Source organism: Gouania willdenowi, chromosome 17 (assembly GCF_900634775.1).
Source record: "Gouania willdenowi chromosome 17, fGouWil2.1, whole genome shotgun sequence".
In the NCBI taxonomy this organism is placed as follows: Eukaryota; Metazoa; Chordata; class Actinopteri; order Blenniiformes; family Gobiesocidae; genus Gouania; species Gouania willdenowi.
The window spans coordinates 33,588,986-33,611,208 of NC_041060.1; the positions used below are offsets into that span (position 1 = coordinate 33,588,986).

At 37.5% G+C, this 22,223-nt stretch overlaps 1 protein-coding gene across 1 annotated transcript; it reads left to right on the forward strand.

Annotated features, from left to right (window-relative positions):
* Positions 1-20,411: 20,411 nt before the first annotated feature.
* On the forward strand, positions 20,412-21,799 carry LOC114478820 (uncharacterized). Its single transcript, XM_028472100.1, has 5 exons — positions 20,412-20,418; positions 20,606-20,653; positions 20,746-20,967; positions 21,245-21,475; positions 21,573-21,799. Exons 1-5 carry the CDS (start codon positions 20,412-20,414, stop codon positions 21,797-21,799), a joined length of 735 nt encoding a protein of 244 aa, XP_028327901.1.
* Positions 21,800-22,223: the final 424 nt, after the last annotated feature.

Here is a 22,223-nt window from a genome sequence, read left to right on the forward strand (position 1 = left end):
TTTCCCTTTGGATGATATTTTGTGTAATTTACAATCATTTTGTGCAATTGTTGGTAATAAATTGCAGGATTTGGGAAAAATTCAGATAAAAACTGTGAGCACTGCAAATATTGTGGAGTTTCATTGAGTTTGTATTGATTGATTTATTTATAAAGTGATAAATCTACAAGTGCATTAGTAATTTACTACACAATGATTCATCTTTTTTCTGTTATTGTTACTTTCTCCTTCAGGCCAGATTGGATGCTCTAAAACAGTGTTTCCCAACCAGGGGTACGCGTACCCCTAGGGGTACGTGAGCACATTACAGGGGGTAAAATGTATTTCCAAAATGACTTGTTTTTAAAGTTTAGATGCCTGTTTAAAGGGGACATATTCAAATAAGCTCCTTTTGTGTTAAATGTCATAAAACTTATAACACAGGAAGGTTAATTATTTATTTTGTATTTATTTATTTATATTATTTTTATTTAATCTTATTTTTTCCTAATTTCAACTTTGTTATTTTTCTTTAATAACAATATAATCATAATATATTAGTATTAATAATACAAACATTTACCATAATATTTCTTATATTTGTCATTTTTAATGCGGTGAAGGCAACTTCATTTTATGTTTAATTGTTCATTTTAAGAAGATGAAATAAAATGAGAATCATGAACATGTATAAGTGAGGGGGTACTCATGGTATGACAAAAAGGGAACCACTGTTCTAAAAGGCCAGATTCTGCCCCCGGGTCTTGAGTCTGACACGTTTTTTCTTTTTATCAAAACATCACATAATCACAAACAAAACTATGTTTTATATTCTAGATTTTCTGAAATATGAATCTAGTTAAAATGAAATTCAGTATAAGAATATCTGAGCTGGTGCTTATTGTTACTTTGTGCACTAATCCTTCCTACTCTGTATTTGTAACAACATATAACAAACATGATCAAAATACTACATTTAGAGGAAAAAAAAGTCTCTGGGGTCACCAGAAAATTGAAATAGAAAAATGGGGTCACGACAAGAAAAGTGTTGGGATTGATGGGAACCTCTGCGTTAGAGGGAAATAAACATACTCCTTAGTTACAGCAAATACATCAAAATATAACCAGGGGAAAAACAAGTCAAAAACATATTGTAAGTTGTAAAATAATAAAGAAGAAATAAATTGTTTAGAACAGATTGATTATTTTTATTCGTTCATTCACAGCTGTCTTTAGTTTTATGGACGTCATTTTTTTTTTTTACTCAAGTAAACAAAAACAATATTATATATCCAGAGATGTGTGTCAGGGTTGGGGTCAATTACATTTCTCAGTTCTAATTACCATTTTTCAATTACGATTACAGTGACCAGCATTTTTTTGTCATGGCCTTTTATACTGTGTATTGGTTTTTGCTTTTAAACTGTGTTTTGCGAAACACTTTGTGGCTTTTTGTCTGAGAAAAGTGTAATAGAATAAAATGTTACTTTTCCAATTAAATTAAAGCACAATTAGTTTTTATCCTCAGAAAGTCAATTACAATTAGGTTTTCAATTACTGAAGTTCGAGTACAATTAATCATAATTTGAAATAAATAACTTAATAAAAGTTAACCTTCCTCATGTGTTAGCTCTCTGTTAGCATCTCTAATGCTAATGGGTCTTAAATCAGCTAAAATACGTGAAAAACAAATATCTATCATTTAAATTAATTTCCTATCTATTGATTACCTTGTTAGACTTCATAATCAATGAAAATATAGGTTTTAATATTTTTGGTGTGTGTGTCTGAGCCTTTTTTGTGTCATTATATCCCTAGATTTCAGTTTTAAATGGTAAAATGTGGGAAAGCTCAATATGAAACATATTTTAATAATGAACTACATATGTGCAGAACTGTACATAGAACTATAACGTGGTTCCCCAGTTTTGTCTTGAATCATTATTGATAATTTTCATAGAATTTTCATGGCAATTACAAAGTTGATTATCATTACGACATCAACAGATTTTTAAAATTACAATTAAAATGATGCTATAATTGTAATTAATTATCTAATACGTGCGTGATTAGAATTATGACTGAACCCAACCCTGTGTGTGCAGCACTGATGACTATGTTCATTAAAAATGAAAGTTGTGACAAGGATTAAAATAAGAATATTAAGTGTTCATTTTTAGAGAAATTTAATATGAGTAACTGTATATACTGGTCCGACATCTCCCTTTGTGCAGCTCCAAATGTAACAGAATTACTGTAAAACAAATAACATACAGTAGTAGTCGTAGTACAGTACCAGACAATGTTAGTGTAGAAAGACGGGGAGGAAAAAGGTGTCGTTCTAATGTGAACTTTACAACGGTTGAGACTTGAACACAGGAGACGATTCTCTATGTCACTGAGTTCATTAGTAAGACACCACTTCTATTTTATGATGAACATCCTAGGTTCCCAAAGTGGGGTACGGGGACCCCAGGGGTGTCATGGGGGGTACATGAACAAAAAATAAAAAATGGAAACTAGAATATGAATGAAGCAGTAGTCAGGAGCCTCCATGCATTGCCACAAAGTACACATTAGGCGATGATATAAGAATACCCATGTTTACAGATTATTATTCTTTTAATAATATTATATATTATTCCTCAACAGGATAGGTAAAATTTTAAGTCAAATTTCACTGTAGAGCTACATTGTATCTGACATTACATTAGTGGTCCCAACTTCTTTCAATCGAGACCCCATTTTTTTGTGTCTCCAGAGACATTTTTTCTTTTTCTTTCGAGAATTAGTTTTTAATGATGTGCCAACTCAGATATTTCTATACTGCATTTTATTTGAAATAAATGTATATTTGAGAAAGTGAAAGTATATAATACAGTTGTTTAAGATTGTTTAGTGTGTGATGTTTCACCTACGTCATGTTCTGAAGGCAGTCGGAGGTAAACACTGCGATGGATAAATGTCCGAAACCACAGAAAAACTCCTCAACATGGTTAAAGATGCAAAGGCACAGAGGGAAGGACTTAGTCTGCAGGACATTTGGAGAAGTTACGCTTCATTGGTGGTGCAGATCAATACCAGTAGGTTCCCTCGTCTTTGATCAATGACGACCCAGAGAATCTTCCATCTATTGTGTATTGTCATGGCAAATTTTATATTCATCATCATATCCTCAAATGTATGTTCATGTGTACAATTTGTCATGTTTTAATACATGACAACTCCATTAATCTTTACACTTTTGAACAGCTGAATCATGTATTATTCTCAGTGCAGCACAGTCTCTGCCAAGGACATACACTGACGTACACACTTATCAAGACAGATAAAGACTGGAGCCAAACCTTCTCATAACATCTTCATCATCCTCCAACATTGCCACTATGGGCATCTGACTCCCTCCCTTTTGTCTCTCACTGTTGGGACCTTTTCTTATCTGTATAAAAAGCTTAAGCTTTGAAACTGTTGGAGCGGGGCGCGGCACTTCCTTTGGACGTCCGCCTGGACGGACGCTAATTTTGTTTCACTTTGTTCCACTTTGTATTCTTTTATTTAGTTTAGAATAAAATCATTTTTTATTAAATCATCAATGCTTCTCCTGGATTCTATCATTCAACCAGAGCAATGAATCATGTCTCAAATGAGGTCAACCGTAAATTCTGCCGTAACAATTGGCGATCACGAACAGGACCATCTTCTGTCCACCCCTCGGACAGAGACTGGAGCACGAACCATCGGTTGAACCTCAAACACCAATTCGGACTAAGGTAAAGCTGCCTTTATAAATATATATATATATATATATATGTAAATTTTCATTTACATATATGTATATATATTCGCTCTGTGTTGATTTTTTTTGGAACCAGTCAAGCATTGTATTGATTTTCAGCTTTGAGCTTTGATTTTGATCCTCAGCTGTTCTGTGTTTTGACGCAGTGAACTGCCATGAGAAGGGCTCAAATGGTTGAGGTTCTATGCCTTTCAATGCTGTAGGTTCTCTCTGGTTTTCTTCGGGCTCGGATATTTTGTTTAGGCATAAAATACGGCTGGTCATTATTTACTTTGGTTTTGTTCGGACACCCACAGACAGCCTGTGAGGTCCTGACCATAGATAGACGGGCAACAAGGTTTCCAAAACATCCCAGCGGTGCCATGATCTGAGTTCACCTCTGTACCGAAAGATTAAAACCCCAAATCTAACCTAAATTGTGTTTCTGTGAATCAAACAGACGAAGAATCCAATAAACAAATGCATACGCATATACAATCTTGGTATGATGTGAACTCAGATCATGATTCAGTGAGTTTTACTTCTTTTTTTTTGTAGTTGTTTGGCTTTAAGGCTCTCATTTTGGAGAGAGCCGGCTTTGGGTTTTTTTGTTTTGTTGTTCTCTCGCAGTGAGCTGCTGTGTTTTTTGTTTTTTTTTTCTCTCAGAACAGACGTGTGAACACACACACACACACACACACACACACACACACACACACACACACACACACACACACACACACACACACCCACACACACACACGTACAGAGAGAGAGAAAGGGAGACAGAGAGAGAGCACACACACAGGCACGCGCACGGGCGCACGCACACGCACAGGCACGCGCACGCACAGAGAGCCACACCCAACAGAGAGAGAGAGAGAGAGAGGTGGCGCCCCTCACTGGCCAGTTTAGTGCACTACACACTTGTGACACAACATTGTGATTTCTCACTTCTCCCCTGCCGATAGAATAGTGCCATTACACACAGACACTATTTTTATTTTTATTTTAAATTTTATTTTGATTTATGGGCAACACACACACACACACACACAGATGAATACAGTATTTCATTTTATTTTATTTTAATATTACTGTTACCATCATTATCATTTTTTATTATTTAAATTGTTAGTTTCTGTTGGCTTTGTGGTTGTCCCCTGAAGAAACGACATCTTCAATGAAAGAATGAAATCACCTTCAACTCTTACGCTAATGGGATGTCAACATCATTCAAAGGACCAAGCATCAGAAGGAAATGGACAATCAAAGGTGTGTGACCTTTCAGGACTCAAGGACTCAACTCCCATTCAGCAAAGCAATGCTGAAATAACTCGCTCAGTCCCAAGTCAACTCTTCATCGTCTATGAATGGGCCGCATGCCAATGCTGGATTAACACATCCTGCCCCATCATCAAAGACTGAGAACCTGTGGGCGTCGGAGTGGTTGGACACTCCCCCACCAATGAGTTGCGAGTTAAATGCCACGACTACTGCCTGAATGATGGGCAGCAACTGCAGACTGGTCACACGTCTGCTGGAAATCTTCACCAAAAAGACACTGTTTCAAAAGCCACAAGGATACCAAGCAACAAGAAGTCCACCACAGCCTTTGGTGGTAGAGCTAAATCACTTTAGCCTTGAACTTTGGCATGGAGGGGGACAACTAGCAAATAGCCAACAAGCTTCTCCTTCGCACAATACTAACCCCTCTATCTTCTGACTGTGCACTAGATTATTTTGTTTTCATTTATTCTCTCACACGCAGACAGACCAGACATACAGTCACACACCCACATTCATAACTATGAGAAACACAGAACTTCACACAGAACCCTTCTGTTTGCCACATGAGATCAAGTGTGCCCATCATTTATCTTTGCCTTTATGAGAAAACAACAAACAAAGGGGAAGAAAATAGTGTTACTGATAAGGTTGTTTTTGTTTGCTTTTCTTTCATTTATTTTCTTGATTGAGGGGAGGCCCCCCACAATGCAAGATATGGTTACATCCGCTGAAGACAGAGCCCTCTGTTGCCTCAGCTTTTGGAGCTGAAGTTTTAATTTTTATTGGCCATGATTTTTTTTGAGCTCACACGTTTTTCTCCTTTGTTATTTCTGAACGATTCTTCTTTTTCTCTTTTGTTTTTACTCAATTTCAGGAAAATTGAGACAGAGATTGAGGACTGCAGCCTCAACAAGTTTAAATTTTGACATTTTTTTGACCGATACCCTCGTAAACAATCTGTACCTTACCCTTTTTGAAGCTGCTTGCGACAGACAGCCTAGTTCAACATTCATTGTTTTCATTTTGCGCGCTTCCCCCTTACCGCGTCGGACTGTCTGGCCGGCCCAAAGCCACTCGACAGCAGGGGGGGGGGTACCAAATTTTTCCTGAGAAAAATGTCCCATTAGTTGCTATGAGTACATAGGCAATTACTTTTCAAACAAGAAGTCCTGGTTTAATGTGCAGAAAAAGGATAAACCTTGCTAGGGAAAGCACTCTTCGGGGGATAGCGGTCCACCTGATTTGATACATGCTTGGTAACCGAATACCGTTCTGAACAAATTTCTACGTTCCCTTAGAGTGAGGGTTATTAGAGGTTGCGTGCTCCGTTCAATGTTGAGTGATCTTAGAAGTGCCCAATAAAAGTCCTGACAGTTGTGCGAAATCTTCCCTCGGTTTGGTACCGAGGTTGAGTTTATGTGTTTTCCTTCACTTTGGTACTGTTGTGAATTATTCTCCCAAACTCTTATTTTCAAGAGCGGTGGTTGAGCCCTGCTGATTCAGAGATCCTTTTTTCTTTGGAGACGGACGGCGGGTGAGTTTCCTTCAGGTTTGGTACCGGAGGTTGTGTTTTCCTTCAGTTTGGTACTGTTGTGAATTATTCTCCCAAACTCTTATTTTCGAGAGCGGTGGTTGAGCCCCGCTGATTCAGAGATTCTTTTTTACATTTCTGGAGACGGACGGCGGGTGAATTTCCCGCGGTTTGGTACCGCGGTTGAGTTTGTTGAGTTAGACACGGCTGTGCTATTCCTGCCTGATCAGCAGATGAGCAGACTGTCAGTACCACGGGCGATAATCTAAGACTCCGCAAAGGCGGAAGTAAAAAGGAGCGTACCTCTTAGTAATCAGACGATACCAGTAAAAAGCAATTAATTAACACTAAAAGGTTGCCAAGCATGAGGGGGCAATAAGAGCTCATTGACCCCGAGAGAGGAGGTGGACTGGCTATCGCCATTGGTGGGTTAGATGAGACCTATATTCTACTTAGACACTATGCAGCAAAACCTTGTGAATGCATGGACGTGAAAATTGAGGCATGAACGTGTGCGGTGCATGAGTGACTGAATGATGACACGTTACGTATGCCTGAGAGAACCGCGTTGTGAGTGCGAATGTGCCGTGGACGTGTCATTGAGTGATTGACCGATGAATGGCTGTTTGACCACACATGTTCCTCTGTTTCACCTTCTTTTCCTCCTGGGTTTTGATGCACTTGATCTTCTCCCTGTTTTTGCCAATTATGTAGTGGGGTGTTCAGAAAACACTGCTGCTTGTTAAAAGAACTATGGTTTTAGGCCTTGGGCCTTCTAAAAAGTTTACCAGGTTTTAAAGGGTTTTTTCTGGGTGTTTAAAAACACCAAACGACATTTTTTATATATGATACCACTTTCAGTGGAATGACTGGCTTTGACCTTGACTGACCTTACATGTTCAGTGTCCATGTTTTTTTGTTGTTATATGTGTATACTCGTTGTGGTGTGCACTTGTCTATGTCTTCGTCTTAGTTGTTGTTATTATGTAGCTTTTTCCAAAATACAGGTCGCTGTAAGGAGACGAATCAGATCCAACTAAAGAAAAGAGATATTTTAAATTATCCAGTTAAGTCTTAATGGTTTCCTCTCTTTCTGTTTCTGAGTGTTTCCTAACAGAATGCCACCGCCTTCTCGACTCCGATCCTTCCTCCAGCCGCCATGCCTGGTCACTGCTTGTTATGATGAAGGATGAGAATTAAAGGGAAGTATTGTCCATAACTGTAACTGGGAAACAAAGGGGAAATAGATTGAAATAGACACGTGACAATATGACATATTGTGGATGTTCTAACATAATATCTATTCCAGAGACTACAGAGACTTCCAATCCAACTGCGAAAGTGGGGACAGATCTTCAAATTTCCAAAAGGAGCGTACAGTTGACCCTGGCTTTGACCTTTATGGCTGAGGAGAAGGAGGTCGAGGAGGTTGGAGGGCACAAAGGCAGGCGGACACAAGAGAGAGGAAAACGGAGACACATCCAAAATGATCAGATAAGTAATTTTCCAATGATATTTATCATATGGTTTTAAGAATCCAAATGTATTCTTATGTAAAAAAAGGGAAGGGAGGGGCCAACGTCCCTCTGATTCTTGATTTATATTTTATCATAGGAAAATATACCTCAAACCCTCCAACTATTTTCTTCTTGTTCCACCAGCACTTAGCGTGCAAGACCATAAAACACCTTCACTGGGTTTAGACACTTTTAAGGGAAAAATTAAGTGTTCTCAACATTGGGTTGGTGGCCCAATCTGGGTCACCTGAGATTTAAAAAAGGGTCCTCCTGAAATTCTTGATAATTGATTGAAATAAGAGATAGTTTAAAGTTGAGTAACTTCCAAGCATTTAAGGAAGCTCTCCAAACCGTGCTGGGGCTCGTCACCCCCACGAATGGGATAAATACAGAGAGCAAAAGACAATATGATTGTTCGACTCAACTTAACTTTAATTCTGTCTAACCTTAAAGGGCCAATAATCTTGCTAAACTCTGGTTCAGACACAGAATAGGAGACACTTTTGCCACCAATTGACCTTCAAAATTAAGTAAATTACATCTCAAATAATAATTATGAGGGAAATGAATGAAATAAATGAACTGACAAATTCAGCTCTATAAAAGAATTAGGCTATGTAAATAGGTGTGGAGTGTTAACATTATTCAGAATAAATAAAGGATAGAATAAGATTTCTCCTTCACAAATAAGTTAAACTCATTTAGCTTTCTCACATCTCCATGTCTCCCAATTGTATGTATTCATCTTGAGAAGACATGTAATCACACTCCACACTTCTCCGTCTGACTTGCATGTCCTTCTCCGTCCGACTTGCATGTCCTTGTAAACAGTGGTTCTCAAATTGTTGCTTCTCACCAGGTAAGTAGATGTACCACAGATAATCACTGCAACTCCAGCTATGCTTCTTCTTACTCCAGGAAAAGAAAATCGAATTAATACTTCCTGCTTTTCTTTCAGCCTCATATTTTCCCACTCGCGTGCGAATGGGCTACAGAGCTAGCATGGCTAAAAGCTCACTAACCCACACCTAACCATTGTGTGATTGTGCAGCAGCACCTTTTAGGATCTGAAAAGCTCTCAGATCCTGACCTCTGACCTGTCTCTGCCTTCCTGGCCATACTAACTATTCATTTAGTTAGTTAACTAAACCTAACACCCCTAAACTTCTATTCTATTCTATTTTATTCTATTTTATTTAATTTAATTTAATTTTATTTTATTTTATTTTATTTTATTTTATTTCATTTCGTTTTATTTTTTTTATTTTGTTTTGTTTTGTTCTGTTTTGTTTTTTTTCCCCCCCCCTTTTTTTTCTGTCCAGGTACCAGCTAAAGCCTACCAGGTACCAGGTACCAGCTAAAGCCTCAGTAGTGGGATCGCGCATGTGTTCAGGTACCAGCCAATCCCAAGAGTTTTGTTTTGGTGTTTTTCCCCCTCTTCTGTTCAGGTACCTTCCGATCCCAAGAGAGGTTGCCAGGTGTGTGGAGACTACCCTTCCTCAGACAACAACCAATCATCTACAACACCGACCGAAATGACCCACACGGCAGTGAAGGTCGCAGAGCAGGCAACATGGATCCAAGATGATTGCCGAGACCAGCTGATGCTAAGACGGAGGCTGACCGAACAATGAAGGGGGAACCGACAAGGCCACTGAGACACACACACACAAGAAAACGCTCTAAAACAAGGGCCTAGCTTTGTTTATAAGCCACACCAAATGCTCATAGCTAGGTTGAGGGAGGACAAGCTCACACCTAGCTGCAGGAATACAGTCATAAACCCTTCTGCTACGATTGAGGAAAATACTCAAGGTTCTTCACTCATGATGCTATTGGTTACCCCAGTTACCACTGAACTCAGCCGATGAAGACGAGTGATGTCCTTGATGCAAATGATGATTTTTGCTTATCTAGATGTAATAAAGGATGATTTTTGATGATTCATGCCATTGATAATAATGATGAAGTTTTTTTTAAGGTTTATTTCCACATTTTTCTTGATATGTCTATATCCGTGCCTCACAAAAGAAGAATATATCCAATGTATGACAATAACGATGCTAATGGTTAACCCTGACAGACAGCAAAGGTGGAATATAATAATTTTGTTTCTTGATTTGGTCGTTGAGGCGACCAAAAGTGGGGAATGTCATGGCAAATTTTATATTCATCATCATATCCTCAAATGTATGTTCATGTGTACAATTTGTCATGTTTTAATACATGACAACTCCATTAATCTTTACACTTTTGAACAGCTGAATCATGTATTATTCTCAGTGCAGCACAGTCTCTGCCAAGGACATACACTGACGTACACACTTATCAAGACAGATAAAGACTGGAGCCAAACCTTCTCATAACATCTTCATCATCCTCCAACATTGCCACTATGGGCATCTGACTCCCTCCCTTTTGTCTCTCACTGTTGGGACCTTTTCTTATCTGTATAAAAAGCTTAAGCTTTGAAACTGTTGGAGCGGGGCGCGGCACTTCCTTTGGACGTCCGCCTGGACGGACGCTAATTTTGTTTCACTTTGTTCCACTTTGTATTCTTTTATTTAGTTTAGAATAAAATCATTTTTTATTAAATCATCAATGCTTCTCCTGGATTCTATCATTCAACCAGAGCAATGAATCATGTCTCAAATGAGGTCAACCGTAAATTCTGCCGTAACAGTATCCTGATATGATCAACTACCTGGTTTTAATTCTAACCCAATCTGTGACATCCTTATGATAAAGGTCAGACCTTTAACCTGGAATACAGCGCTACATTTTAATAACTGTGTTGCTACTGTAGCAGGATATTAAATGTGATTAAGATTAAGATTAAATCAGGGCTTTCACCTTTAATTGGCCATGTAATGTTAGTACATTAATGGAATTCGTCCTCTGCATTTAACCCATCCCTGAGGAGCAGTGGGCAGCCATTTTGCGGCTTGAGTCGGCAACCCTCCGATAACAAGCCCAGCGTTGTTAACCACTAGGCCACCACTCCCCTTAAAAAATACTCCCCTTATATTAAGTCAATAATATCACATGCTGTCGCTCGATATGAATTATATTATTATCATCACACTATCAACAATTCACTAACCTGACAAGAAAAGGGCCGAACAGATTTAAATGTTGTCCAGATTTTTGCGTCGTAGATCCTGGTTTAGCTTCGCTAACCACTAGCGCCCCCTTTCTTCTGATAACTGTTGACATTGTTTTCCCTGATTTGTTCTAACTTTTATAACTCCAAATCTGATCGATCGGTCTGATCGATTGGTACAGCCAAAAACATGGCAATAATTCACCATTTTCTTACGTTTGACGTTTGGGATCTGCTTTGTTTACCTGCTGAGTACCTCCAATATGGCGACTTCCTGGTTGATGACGCAGTGATGACGCGCCACGAAAAACCTCTATAACAATTAAAACATTTTAAGAAATAATTTTTAATCAGTATATTTTTTTAATTATAATATATTATTAGACATTTCAGGGGACCCCACATGGGGTCATGACCCCAAAGTTGATTATGTTTTTTAAGTGTGCAGCCGCGGTAGGGGGTGCATGGCTTCAGGTTAAATGTCAGAAGGGGTACGGGGCTGTGAAAAGTTTGCGAACCACTGCTCTATGTCACTGAGATAATTAGCACATTGAAATATAGCGTCACTAATTGACTAAACCAGTCACCTGTGTGAAAAACAGCAGTTGTTACCATTGAAAGTCTGATATAAAATGACTGTCAAAAATCCAACAAGAAAACAAACTGCATTTAAACAACATGGTCATTGGTTTTTAACCATGATTTATTGGCTCCGTCAGTGAGAACTGATGTTTAAAAATGCTGTTTTTTTGCATTGACTCCAAAAAATTAAAAACTACAACAAAAATGACCCTAAAAACTGCATAAATATACACAATGACAGAATACAAAAACCAAAAATCACACAACAATAATACACAAAATGATAGAAAAATACATGAAACGACACTAAAAATAGCTCAAAATACACAAAATGACGTGCACAACACACAACCAACAATCACACAGAAAACAACAAAAACACAATATATCACTCTAAAAAAAAAAAATGCAATAATGAAAGTAAAATATACAAAACAACAAGAAAAATGTGCAAAATGACTCCAAAAAAAAAAAAAAACAAACACAAAAAAAAAAAAAAAAAAAACCAACAAAAAAAAAAAAAAAAAAAAAAAAAAAAAAAACACTAAATGAGAGAAAAATATACAAAATTCAGAATGGTCATTATTCTAAAAGCTGACATTAATATTGATCATGTGATCCTTTGATAAGCACCGGTGGCAAAAGTATTGAAGTTCCCCCCTTACTTAAATAAAAATAAAAAACAAAAGGTACATGCTACTAAATTTACTTAAATAAAAATAAAAAACAAAAGGTACATGCTACTAAATTTACTTAAATAAATATAAAAAACAAAAGGTACATGCTACTAAATTTATTTAAATAAATATAAAAAACAAAAGGTACATGCTACTAAATTTATTTAAATAAATATAAAAAACAAAAGGTACATGCTACTAAATTTATTTAAATAAATATAAAAAACAAAAGGTACATGCTACTAAATTTATTTAAATAAATATAAAAAACAAAAGGTACATGCTACTAAATTTACTTAAATAAATATAAAAAACAAAAGGTACATGCTACTAAATTTACTTAAATAAATATAAAAAACAAAAGGTACATGCTACTAAATTTACTTAAATAAAAAGATGAAAAGTAAAACAAATGTCCCTTCAATAGACAGGGTTGTTAAACCAGCAAATACCATATTTTTTAAATTTTTTTAAGAACTTGTAGAAAACTGGTTCATGGAAACAGGTTAAATCTGTTACCTTTGAACACCATTTAGCACTAATAATAATTACAATTTGTAAATAAAATATATCAAGAAAAACCAGTGTAAATGCTCTGGTGGAGCCATTATAGCTCCACCAGAGCTTCTTCCTAATCAGCCATAAAAGGAGGCTGTAATGAGCGTCAGGTGAGGCGCTGGGGAACAAATGGTTTTTACCGTGTTCAGCATGCTAACGACACTGTGCAGTATGGCAGCATTGTGTGGAGTTTTACTGCTATTTCATACTCTGCAATAACTACATCATTCTGGTTTTGGACATTACATCTGTACAATAAATTAATTGGCATATCCGACCAGACATCATCGCATTTTGTATTTCATTTTAAGATATTTGTGGTTACAATAACATCCACTCGACACAGCACATGTAAGCCAACAACAACATGCTCAATAAAAGCCAGAGCAGCTTTGAGTTTAACATTTTTATAAACATGAAAATGTCACCCATTAAACTAAGGGGGACCTGCTGAACAGAAAAACACACAAACTACCAAGATTTTGCATCTTTTCACATTGTTTTAAAAGTAACAAGCTCATTTTTAAAATGTAAGGAGTAGAAAGTATCAATATTTGTTTAAAAAAGTAAGGAGCAAAAGTAAAAAGTCCCCAAAAATATAAATACTCAACAAAAGTACAGATACCAGAAAAAACGACTTAAGTACAGTAATGAAGTATTTGTACTTTACTTGTCAGTTCTGGCTTTAATATTTTAGATCTATGCTACAAATCTAGACTGGATTAGTCTACGTTAGCTGCTTCAACTAACCAACATTCCCTGTCAGACGGAGCTGTACTACGAACGTTGATCACCTATGATCACAACACGCTAATTTAAATCAAATGATTACAGCCTCGCTACGGGCGCGTGCACATGAAAGGGGTGGAGATTGCAGCGTCTGACCAATCAATGGAGAGAACTGGCAGACTGACAATGAATGGAGGAACAGTTTATGATATTAAACAAATATAATGAATATAAATCCATGATGACAGTGAAGAGCAACAGTGAATTAGTGCAGCGCACAGCAGGGGGCGGAGCCTTTATACTTGCCCAGATTTGATCAGATCTGACCACCAAGTTATGAAGTTGCTGAATATGATGAATAATTAAAATCCACAATTCATACCAAAGACAACACTGTTGTCACAGAAAAGGCAGAAAGAGAGAAACCTTGGCAGGAAGCTGATGACACTGTTAATGCTCAACAGCGTGAGAATATTTATTCTATGAATCCATTGGATGATAAACGTACAGCGCTCTGCAGTTAAACTTTATTACAGCACACACATGTTTCTATTCAGGTAGACCTCTATAACACACACTGGGATGAGAGCACATTGTACGTGTTCCTGCTGATAATGTCAGCCCCAGCGTATGAAATAATGAATGAATGAATTAACTAATGACTACGACACACAGGCTTCATCAGCTGACTGTAGATCAGTCCATCAGATATAGATCTATATCTTTTCTAAAGGATGTCATCAGTAAATGAAAGGATTGCATTTATAATTAATAATCTTCTTTATAAACTCAGCTGTCAGATCTGCACCAACCAGGATCATCTATCAATGGGCAGGTCGTTTTCTAAGAGATCTGATTGGTCAGGAGGCGGGGCTTTAGGACTCGCTAACATCCAAGCCAGATAAAAACCTGGTCACGACCAGGTTAGCCGTTTAGCATTAATTGCTGTAGTGATTAAGCTTCAGTGAGTTTTGCAGGACAACACACACTGATTAAATCCTGGAAGTTAGCGCGATAAGAGGTCATCTAGATTCATAGTACACCGCCTTAAGGATAAGATGTGAACTTACACATATGATATTGAGCAGGATTCAACTACTTCTGTTTTATTTATACAGAACAAAACAATATAGTCATGGCCCTTCCATCAACTACTGTTTGTTCCCATCCACTCTACTGAGGTGACCATATTTTGATTTCCAATAAAAGGCGACACTTCCCTCGACTTTGACTCAAAACTCGACGTGTTCTTAAATATACCTGGTTGTAATAGAAATAGACATTGTCGTAGGTAAGTAGCTTTCAGCTGTAAGGTTTAAAAACTAAATCTTATTAAGACAGTTTTACATTTATAGAGTAAATAATTAAGTTAGCTGAAAACATGAAATCAGTAAACTATGTACACGACTGGAAAATAATCATTAGGAGAACATTTAAAGAACACAAATGTGACTCCCACATGTGTGAAATCCAGCGGTCCAAATAGGAACAACACTGATTGTTAATCACTTTATCTGCTGTTGTGCAAATGAAACACACAACAGGTGGAAATGAGAAGCAATTAGCAAGACACGCCCTCTAAAGGAATGTTCAGAGCATTCACAGGACCATCTATAAGGGGGAATAAAGGGGAGAGATTTTTGGGGTCCATCCATAAAGTCAGTAAAATGATGATCATTGTTCTATGAATCTGTGAGAACCACATTTATTTATTTATTCATCTGCTCTGTGAGATGAATCATCGTTCTCAGTGATGAGACCAATAATAGTTAGAAATGTCCCGTTCTCCTCTTCTGTTGACATGTACCATGTCATGTTTTCTCAGAGAGCAGTGGTCATTTGACCAGGTACTTCACGTCATGTGACATGCATTTGTGGAAAAACTGTCTCTGTAGCACTTTAGTAAATATCAAAATGTCTGAAATACCTCCTCATGTAAAAACCTTTGAGCGATATTGGTGTGTTTTTTTCCAAATTCAGGTGTTTCCATCACTAGAGTAATGGAAAAGCAGAGCAGAGGTGTGAGTGCTGAGCTCTGACGTGGTCTTACCTCTGAGCTTCAGTCTGGATCTCACGTTGTCCCTTCACTGTGTCCTCCTGATCCATAGCACGCACACACACACACACACATTAGAGGTGTTGAAGTTTGTTCCTGGAGGTCTGCTGTCCTTCCTGTTTCAGATGTTGGTCAGTTCTTCATGTCCATCAAACTGTGTAAATGTGTGTGTGTCTGCTCTGCTCTGTGGCTGTGTGTGTGTGTGTGTGGGGGGGGGGGGTTGATGTGAGGATACTTCTGCTTCTTTATTCCTTCACAATATAAAACATGTGAAACCAGTCCAACCAGAAGCTGATCCCAGAATCAACGAAGTAAAAACACACTATAGATGAAGCTCTGCATTCATTTTCAGTCACATGACCACATAATAACTCCTTGATGAATGTGATTATGGGCGTATTTGAAAAAGTTTGTCACACTTTGGAAACATTCAATCACTTGTTTTCTGGTGACTAATAGTGTTTAAATGTGTGATATTGTCCCAAAACATGCATGTGAGGTATTTCTGTATCATGTCGGGGTCAAATTTAAATACAGAGAGACAAAAAAATAAACAGATTGATTTTTTATTTCAAAATGTGAATTTTTTTCGTCCTTTTTCAAGGATCACTGAAAAATCTGAGGCTGTACGTACAGACACCTCCGACATGAACACACACCATACACACATCTTTTTACAGATACACTGGAGGCATTGAGTCATGTGATCCTTTTACTGTATCCCACAGGACTGTAAGGGGCCACAAAACTATTTGTGTGTGTGTGTGTAATCCAATCTGTGTGTCTGTGCCTTGATCCGTGTGTGTGTAGGATTAGGATTTGTAAACAAAGTTGTCTGTGTGTCTGTAATAACATCTGTATGCGTGGGTCATCAAACTGGGACATTCTATTGGCTGTTTCTGTGCACGGGACTTTTGAAACACATTTGGCGAAGTTGATCTGTAACTTTTTAATAGTTGTATTTCTTGCAATATCGCTAGAAAGCAGCAGTTGTCACTGGTACCAAGTGACAAACTTTGCAGTTGGAAGCAAACTTCATAATACACTCTTTTATATATATTTATAACTGTAACTTATAAGTCATATACGTTATATAACTACATCATAACTTATTAATAAAACACGCGTTCATAAGACACGTTGTTTGACAACCAAACCACCTCCAGAAATACAGAGGAAGAGGAAACTACCGCTAAAAAAAACCTGAAGAAGAAGAACAAGGGAAATGGACACTCGCTACATGCACCAATACTGCTTTATTTGTCAGAACAAAAAGATGAATAAAGCTGACAAGATACTAGATGATGACTTGATAAATCGTTGCCTCGGCTCCTTGTGACAGTTAGACAGACAAACACCACCCGTGTACACAATCCGTGTACTGTTTGTTCTTTGGTTATTGTCAAAACAAAATTAAATTAACAAACAAACGGTGTCATTACTTTGTTTTAATAATTTAAAACCAAAACAGAAATACAGAAAACTCAAAAACCAGACAAGCAGCAGTTTTCTGTGGTGTAATGAATCGACTGGTGCTCATTGTCTCCTGTGATCAACTTCCGTGTATGTTGACGGCTGAACGTGAGCATCTAGTTACAGAAACATCCACAGAAAACAGGAGCAGAACCTGAAAACTGCTGAAATAAATCCTAAACAGTCCTATTGTGTGTGAAGACCTGTGGAGGAAAACCAGGTCCTGTTCGCTCAGAATGTGACCTGCTGAAAGGGGACATACTGTGTCCAACGGCTCAGAAAATGTGAAATAAAACCATCCAGTCCTTTGTTTGTGGTCTGTGTAAGTCTTACAACATAGAGAAATGTGCTGTTTCAAATTTCTTTTGTTTTTTTTCAATTCTTTTTATTGCAATTTTAAATTTTCAGCTTTTTCCAGCTGATTTTTTCACTTTTGTGCATGAAAGTCCAAGAATCAAAGACACAGGTTCCATCTCTATATTAATACGAAAGATACTTTGAATTTCATTTTCTCAGCAGCAGATATTTCAAGGTTCTACTATTGGTAATGTAATGTCTTATTTGGTGAGGTTGTAAGTGTTAGTAAGCTGTTTGAATTACATAAATCTATTGTTTGAAAATGGGTCAATGAGTAATTTGAGATTTTTGCTAAACCACAGTTGAAACCCAGGAAGAGCCAGAGGCAAAGGCTTATTATTAGGATGAACACGGATGTTATATTTGATCTGCTGGCATACAAGCCGCCATGCTCTTAGGGTATTGATGGTTATGGGATTTGTACAGTAAACTTCAATTTCTTTAAAGGTAATAAAAAATAACAAATCACAAGATCTGCACAGCGACAATGCCGCCTCAACATCCATCCAAATCAAAGTTTTATCTTTGACCCATTCATTTACAAATCTTAAATGTGCACAAAGTTGGTATATTTTAATATTGGCCATGTCTAAGCCACCCATTGAACTTAGTAAATGTAATACTGCCATCTTAAGCCTAGATCAACTCTTATTCCAAATAAAAGAGCTGAGCCATCAATTTAAATCCTTTAACACCCTTTTACAGAATAGAACCAGAATCATGTGAATAGGGTATAAAAGCCGAGGTAATACATTTATTTTAACCAGAAATATACGACCTAACCAAGAAATAGGGAGAGAGTTCTAGATCCTTCTTAATTTGATTAAATATTGGCTTAAATATTATTATTTGTATTCTGTTTGGATAAAAATCAAGCACATGTTGGTGCAAAACATGATTATAATAAAACTCCATACAAAAAGAAATGTATTTTCCGAAAAAACATGATTATAATATACATTGCAGTAAATAACAGTTAACCTAATGTAACTACATTTTTTTAAAATCAGTATAATCCAGCACGAGTACATCAGAACATTGTCTGCGTACAAGGTTGTTTCATGACACAAATGTCCAATTTGTAAACGGCTATTCTAGGTTCCGTCCTGATGACCTCAGCAAGAAGCTCAATGACCAAAGGAAAGAGGAGGGGAGACAAATCTGTGTATCATTCGTTCATTGGTTTTTCATTGACAAAAACATGAAAAATGAAAAAACACTCATTATTTGATATTTGTTTCCAAAACCAAAATGAATTCAAGCTCTTTTGCTTCGGTACAGAAAACTAAAAACGGAAAACAAACACCTTTATTAGTTTTCTCCATTACCGATTTACCAAAGTATGTGACCCGGAAGTGTACTCTCATCCGATGCTAACGACTATGCTGAACGGCAGTTCGGTATGACCAGATCGCTGCTTCCAACTAATTTCACCCATTAGGGTGAACAAATCACTATTTTCCGCTTGGTTGTCATGGCAGTTTGAGTATTCTCTGATTCATTGATGATGGCTTTTTAACGCGCATGTGCACGTCAGTAACCCAAGGTTTACATACTCAGGGTTGATTAACCCACTTCATACCAGCTGTAATGGAATCAGATACCCAGAGTTTCCCATCGCTGGGTATGTTGACCCAGAGTTTATGGATAAACTCAGAGTTTGTTAACCCTCCTTTATGGAATACCCCTCAGGTAGATGTGAAACTAAATAAAACAAACTCAAACCCTAGAACAGTCATGTGACAAATCAATCAACAGTTCTTGTTGAGGAAAGAGAGAGATAGTACATACAAACACTCAAACTTTTGACAGGTGTGACGTCACGCCCTTTGTCCCGCCCCCAAACCGGAAGTCCCGCCTTCCCAAACCGGAAGTCCCGCCTTATTGCACCCGCCAAAATGAAAAAAAAAAAAAAAAAAACCTGACCTACTTTGCTCGTCTCTATGCACTCTATGCACTCTATGCATTAGTGTGGCTTGAACATACAACCTTTGGACACACACACACACACACACACACACACACACTGGCTTGACCATGTCTAAAGGTAACATTAGTGAAACTGTTATTACAATTCTACAAGAATCAAAACGTATTGCCGGTCAGCATGAAAAGTCTTTGGTGTTTTTGAAAAGAATTCAGACACCACCTCCATTTCCTTTGCATCAAGAGTGGTCACTTGAAAGTTATGATGATGGGGGTACATATTCAAGTATGAGACGGGTGAACTCTGTCTGTATCAGAAGAATGTTTATGAAACCACGCAAATGTCTGCGGCTGATTTGTCGTCAAATGACTGGGGTGTATTAAAACTAACTAACCCTAGAAACATAAAAAATAATGAAGAACAAAAAAAGCAAAAGCCACAACCCGTTGTCCCTCTATGCACATTAGTGTGGCTTGAACATACAACCTTTGGACACACACACACACACACACACACACACACACACACACACACTGGCTTGACGGTGAACTCCAACCCGTTGTCCCTCTATGCACATTAGTGTGCCTTGAACGTACAACCTTTGGACACACACACACACACACACGCACGCACGCACGCACGCACGCACGCACGCACACACACACACACGCACACACACACACACACACACACACACACACACACACACACACACACACGCACACACACTATGGTCAGCCTTTAGGATAAATACAAGCATGAAATGACATTGGGAGCACCACTGCTAACGAGAGAGAGAGAGAGAGAGACGACCATCACATCGCAAACCACCGAGGTCAGATTGAAACAGAACTAGAATGGCAGGTAATGTGTTTGCAAAATTTTAAACATTTGCATTACAAAACTGCGGTTTCACATTCTCAAAGTGTCATTCTTTTTAAAAAGCCAGAGCGCAGACACGAGACAAACACATCTATAAAGGTAAGTAGTAATTATTATTAATGTTTTTTGTTTGTTAACATGTTTAAAACTATTCACTTCTCGTTTTAAGTCACACCAGAAGAGTTACAAAATATTCAACTAACGCAGACGGATATTGGTAAATATATGTTATTTTTCTTTTTTAAATTGTTTTCAGTAAGCATGAATGATACGTATTTTTGTTTATAATTCGTTTATATGTTTTCACAGATTTGGCCGCTCGGGCTGAAATATTACATGAAGTTTCTGACAACAGTCTAAACGATGCAATAACTGAGATTGAGGAAACTGAATTGGCCACGCGTTCTATTACTATCAACAATCAAAACCCCGCAGTTTTCTTCGGAAATTTGGAGCCTTCGCTGCAAATTGATCCATCTCAACCCCGATCTAAAGCAGGTTCTTCTCTGAACCGTTTGAAAAGGAAGAAAGGTATACGTGCAGAAATGCATGGTAAATTGTTTTATTATGAATTTGGTGTGGCTAGAAAATATTTACATTTTTTTTAATTTATTTATTTATTTATTTTTTTAATTTATAATTTTTTTTCATTTTTTTTTTTATTTTTATTTTTTCTATTTATTTTTTTTTTTTATTTTTTTATTTTTTTTTTTTTTTTTTTTTATATTTTTTTACATTTTTTTTTTTAATTTTTTTTTTTTTTTTATTTTTTTTTTCTTTTTAAATTTTTTAATTTTTTTTATTACAGCAATCAACGTGAAGCCACAAACTTTGCCCGCACCAAGACGCAACGTCACGCAAGCTGAAATCCACCCAATTGCGACATCAACTCCAAAACCCAGAGAACAACCATCCAGCCCGAGACATACTACACCGCGACGTGATGCATTGCTTCAGCTCCAAAGAGCACCTGTGAGACCCCCGCGCCAACGCAAGATCCGCCAGAAAAGATCAACCGTAGTCAAAAGCTTGTTTAACGGTATGTTATAATAATAATTGTGTGTTAATAACAGTAATGTGTTATGGTATACATTTGACAATATCGTGTGACCTTTCTTTTTTTTCTATATTTACAGAAGCCAACGAAAGGGTGAACGAGAACCCCCAGAAACCACCACAGACAACGGAAGCCGTGGATCAAAACCAGTCTCAGGCGACGAATGGATTGCGTCAACAACGCAGAGTAAGAAATCGCGCACAACAACAACATCAAGTGCAATACCCCATACCTCTGCAAACGCTTTGTACCGTCGTCGGAGATCTGATTTCAGTCTTCAAAAATGTCTGTGACAAACAGCAATAATGTTATCTAACCAGCTGCAGAATGTTTTTTTGTTTCATAGCGTACAAATAAACGATTAACAACATCCTATGTATAGAATTTTTCTTTAGATATGGATGAAAACGAAAATGAGTGTTTAGCTTCTGATGACCAATTAAGTAGCATTACAGATCCGTTGGATTTACAAAATAGGTTTCACTTAGACGAGGTCGTAGATACCACGTCCACAGGTGTAGGTCAAAGTTCACCGTTTCATTCATCCAACATAGAAGCAGTCTTGGAGTTTCTGAAGAACATTTCTCCACCACCACTTTCACCGCAAAATGAATTCGTACTCAATGAAGACACAGAAGACTCGTTTAGGGAGAGCCCGCTTAGGTCACCAAATCGCGATCCATTAAGCCGGCTACAAATAGCGTTAGAAAACCTCGATGAAACATTGCCG

Coding starts and splice junctions, on each gene's coding strand:
- LOC114478820 (XM_028472100.1), top strand. Junction 20,968..21,244: donor CCGTTTGAAAAGGAAGAAAG/GTATACGTGCAG, acceptor TTTTTATTACAG/CAATCAACGTGAAGCCACAA. Junction 21,476..21,572: donor AGTCAAAAGCTTGTTTAACG/GTATGTTATAAT, acceptor CTATATTTACAG/AAGCCAACGAAAGGGTGAAC.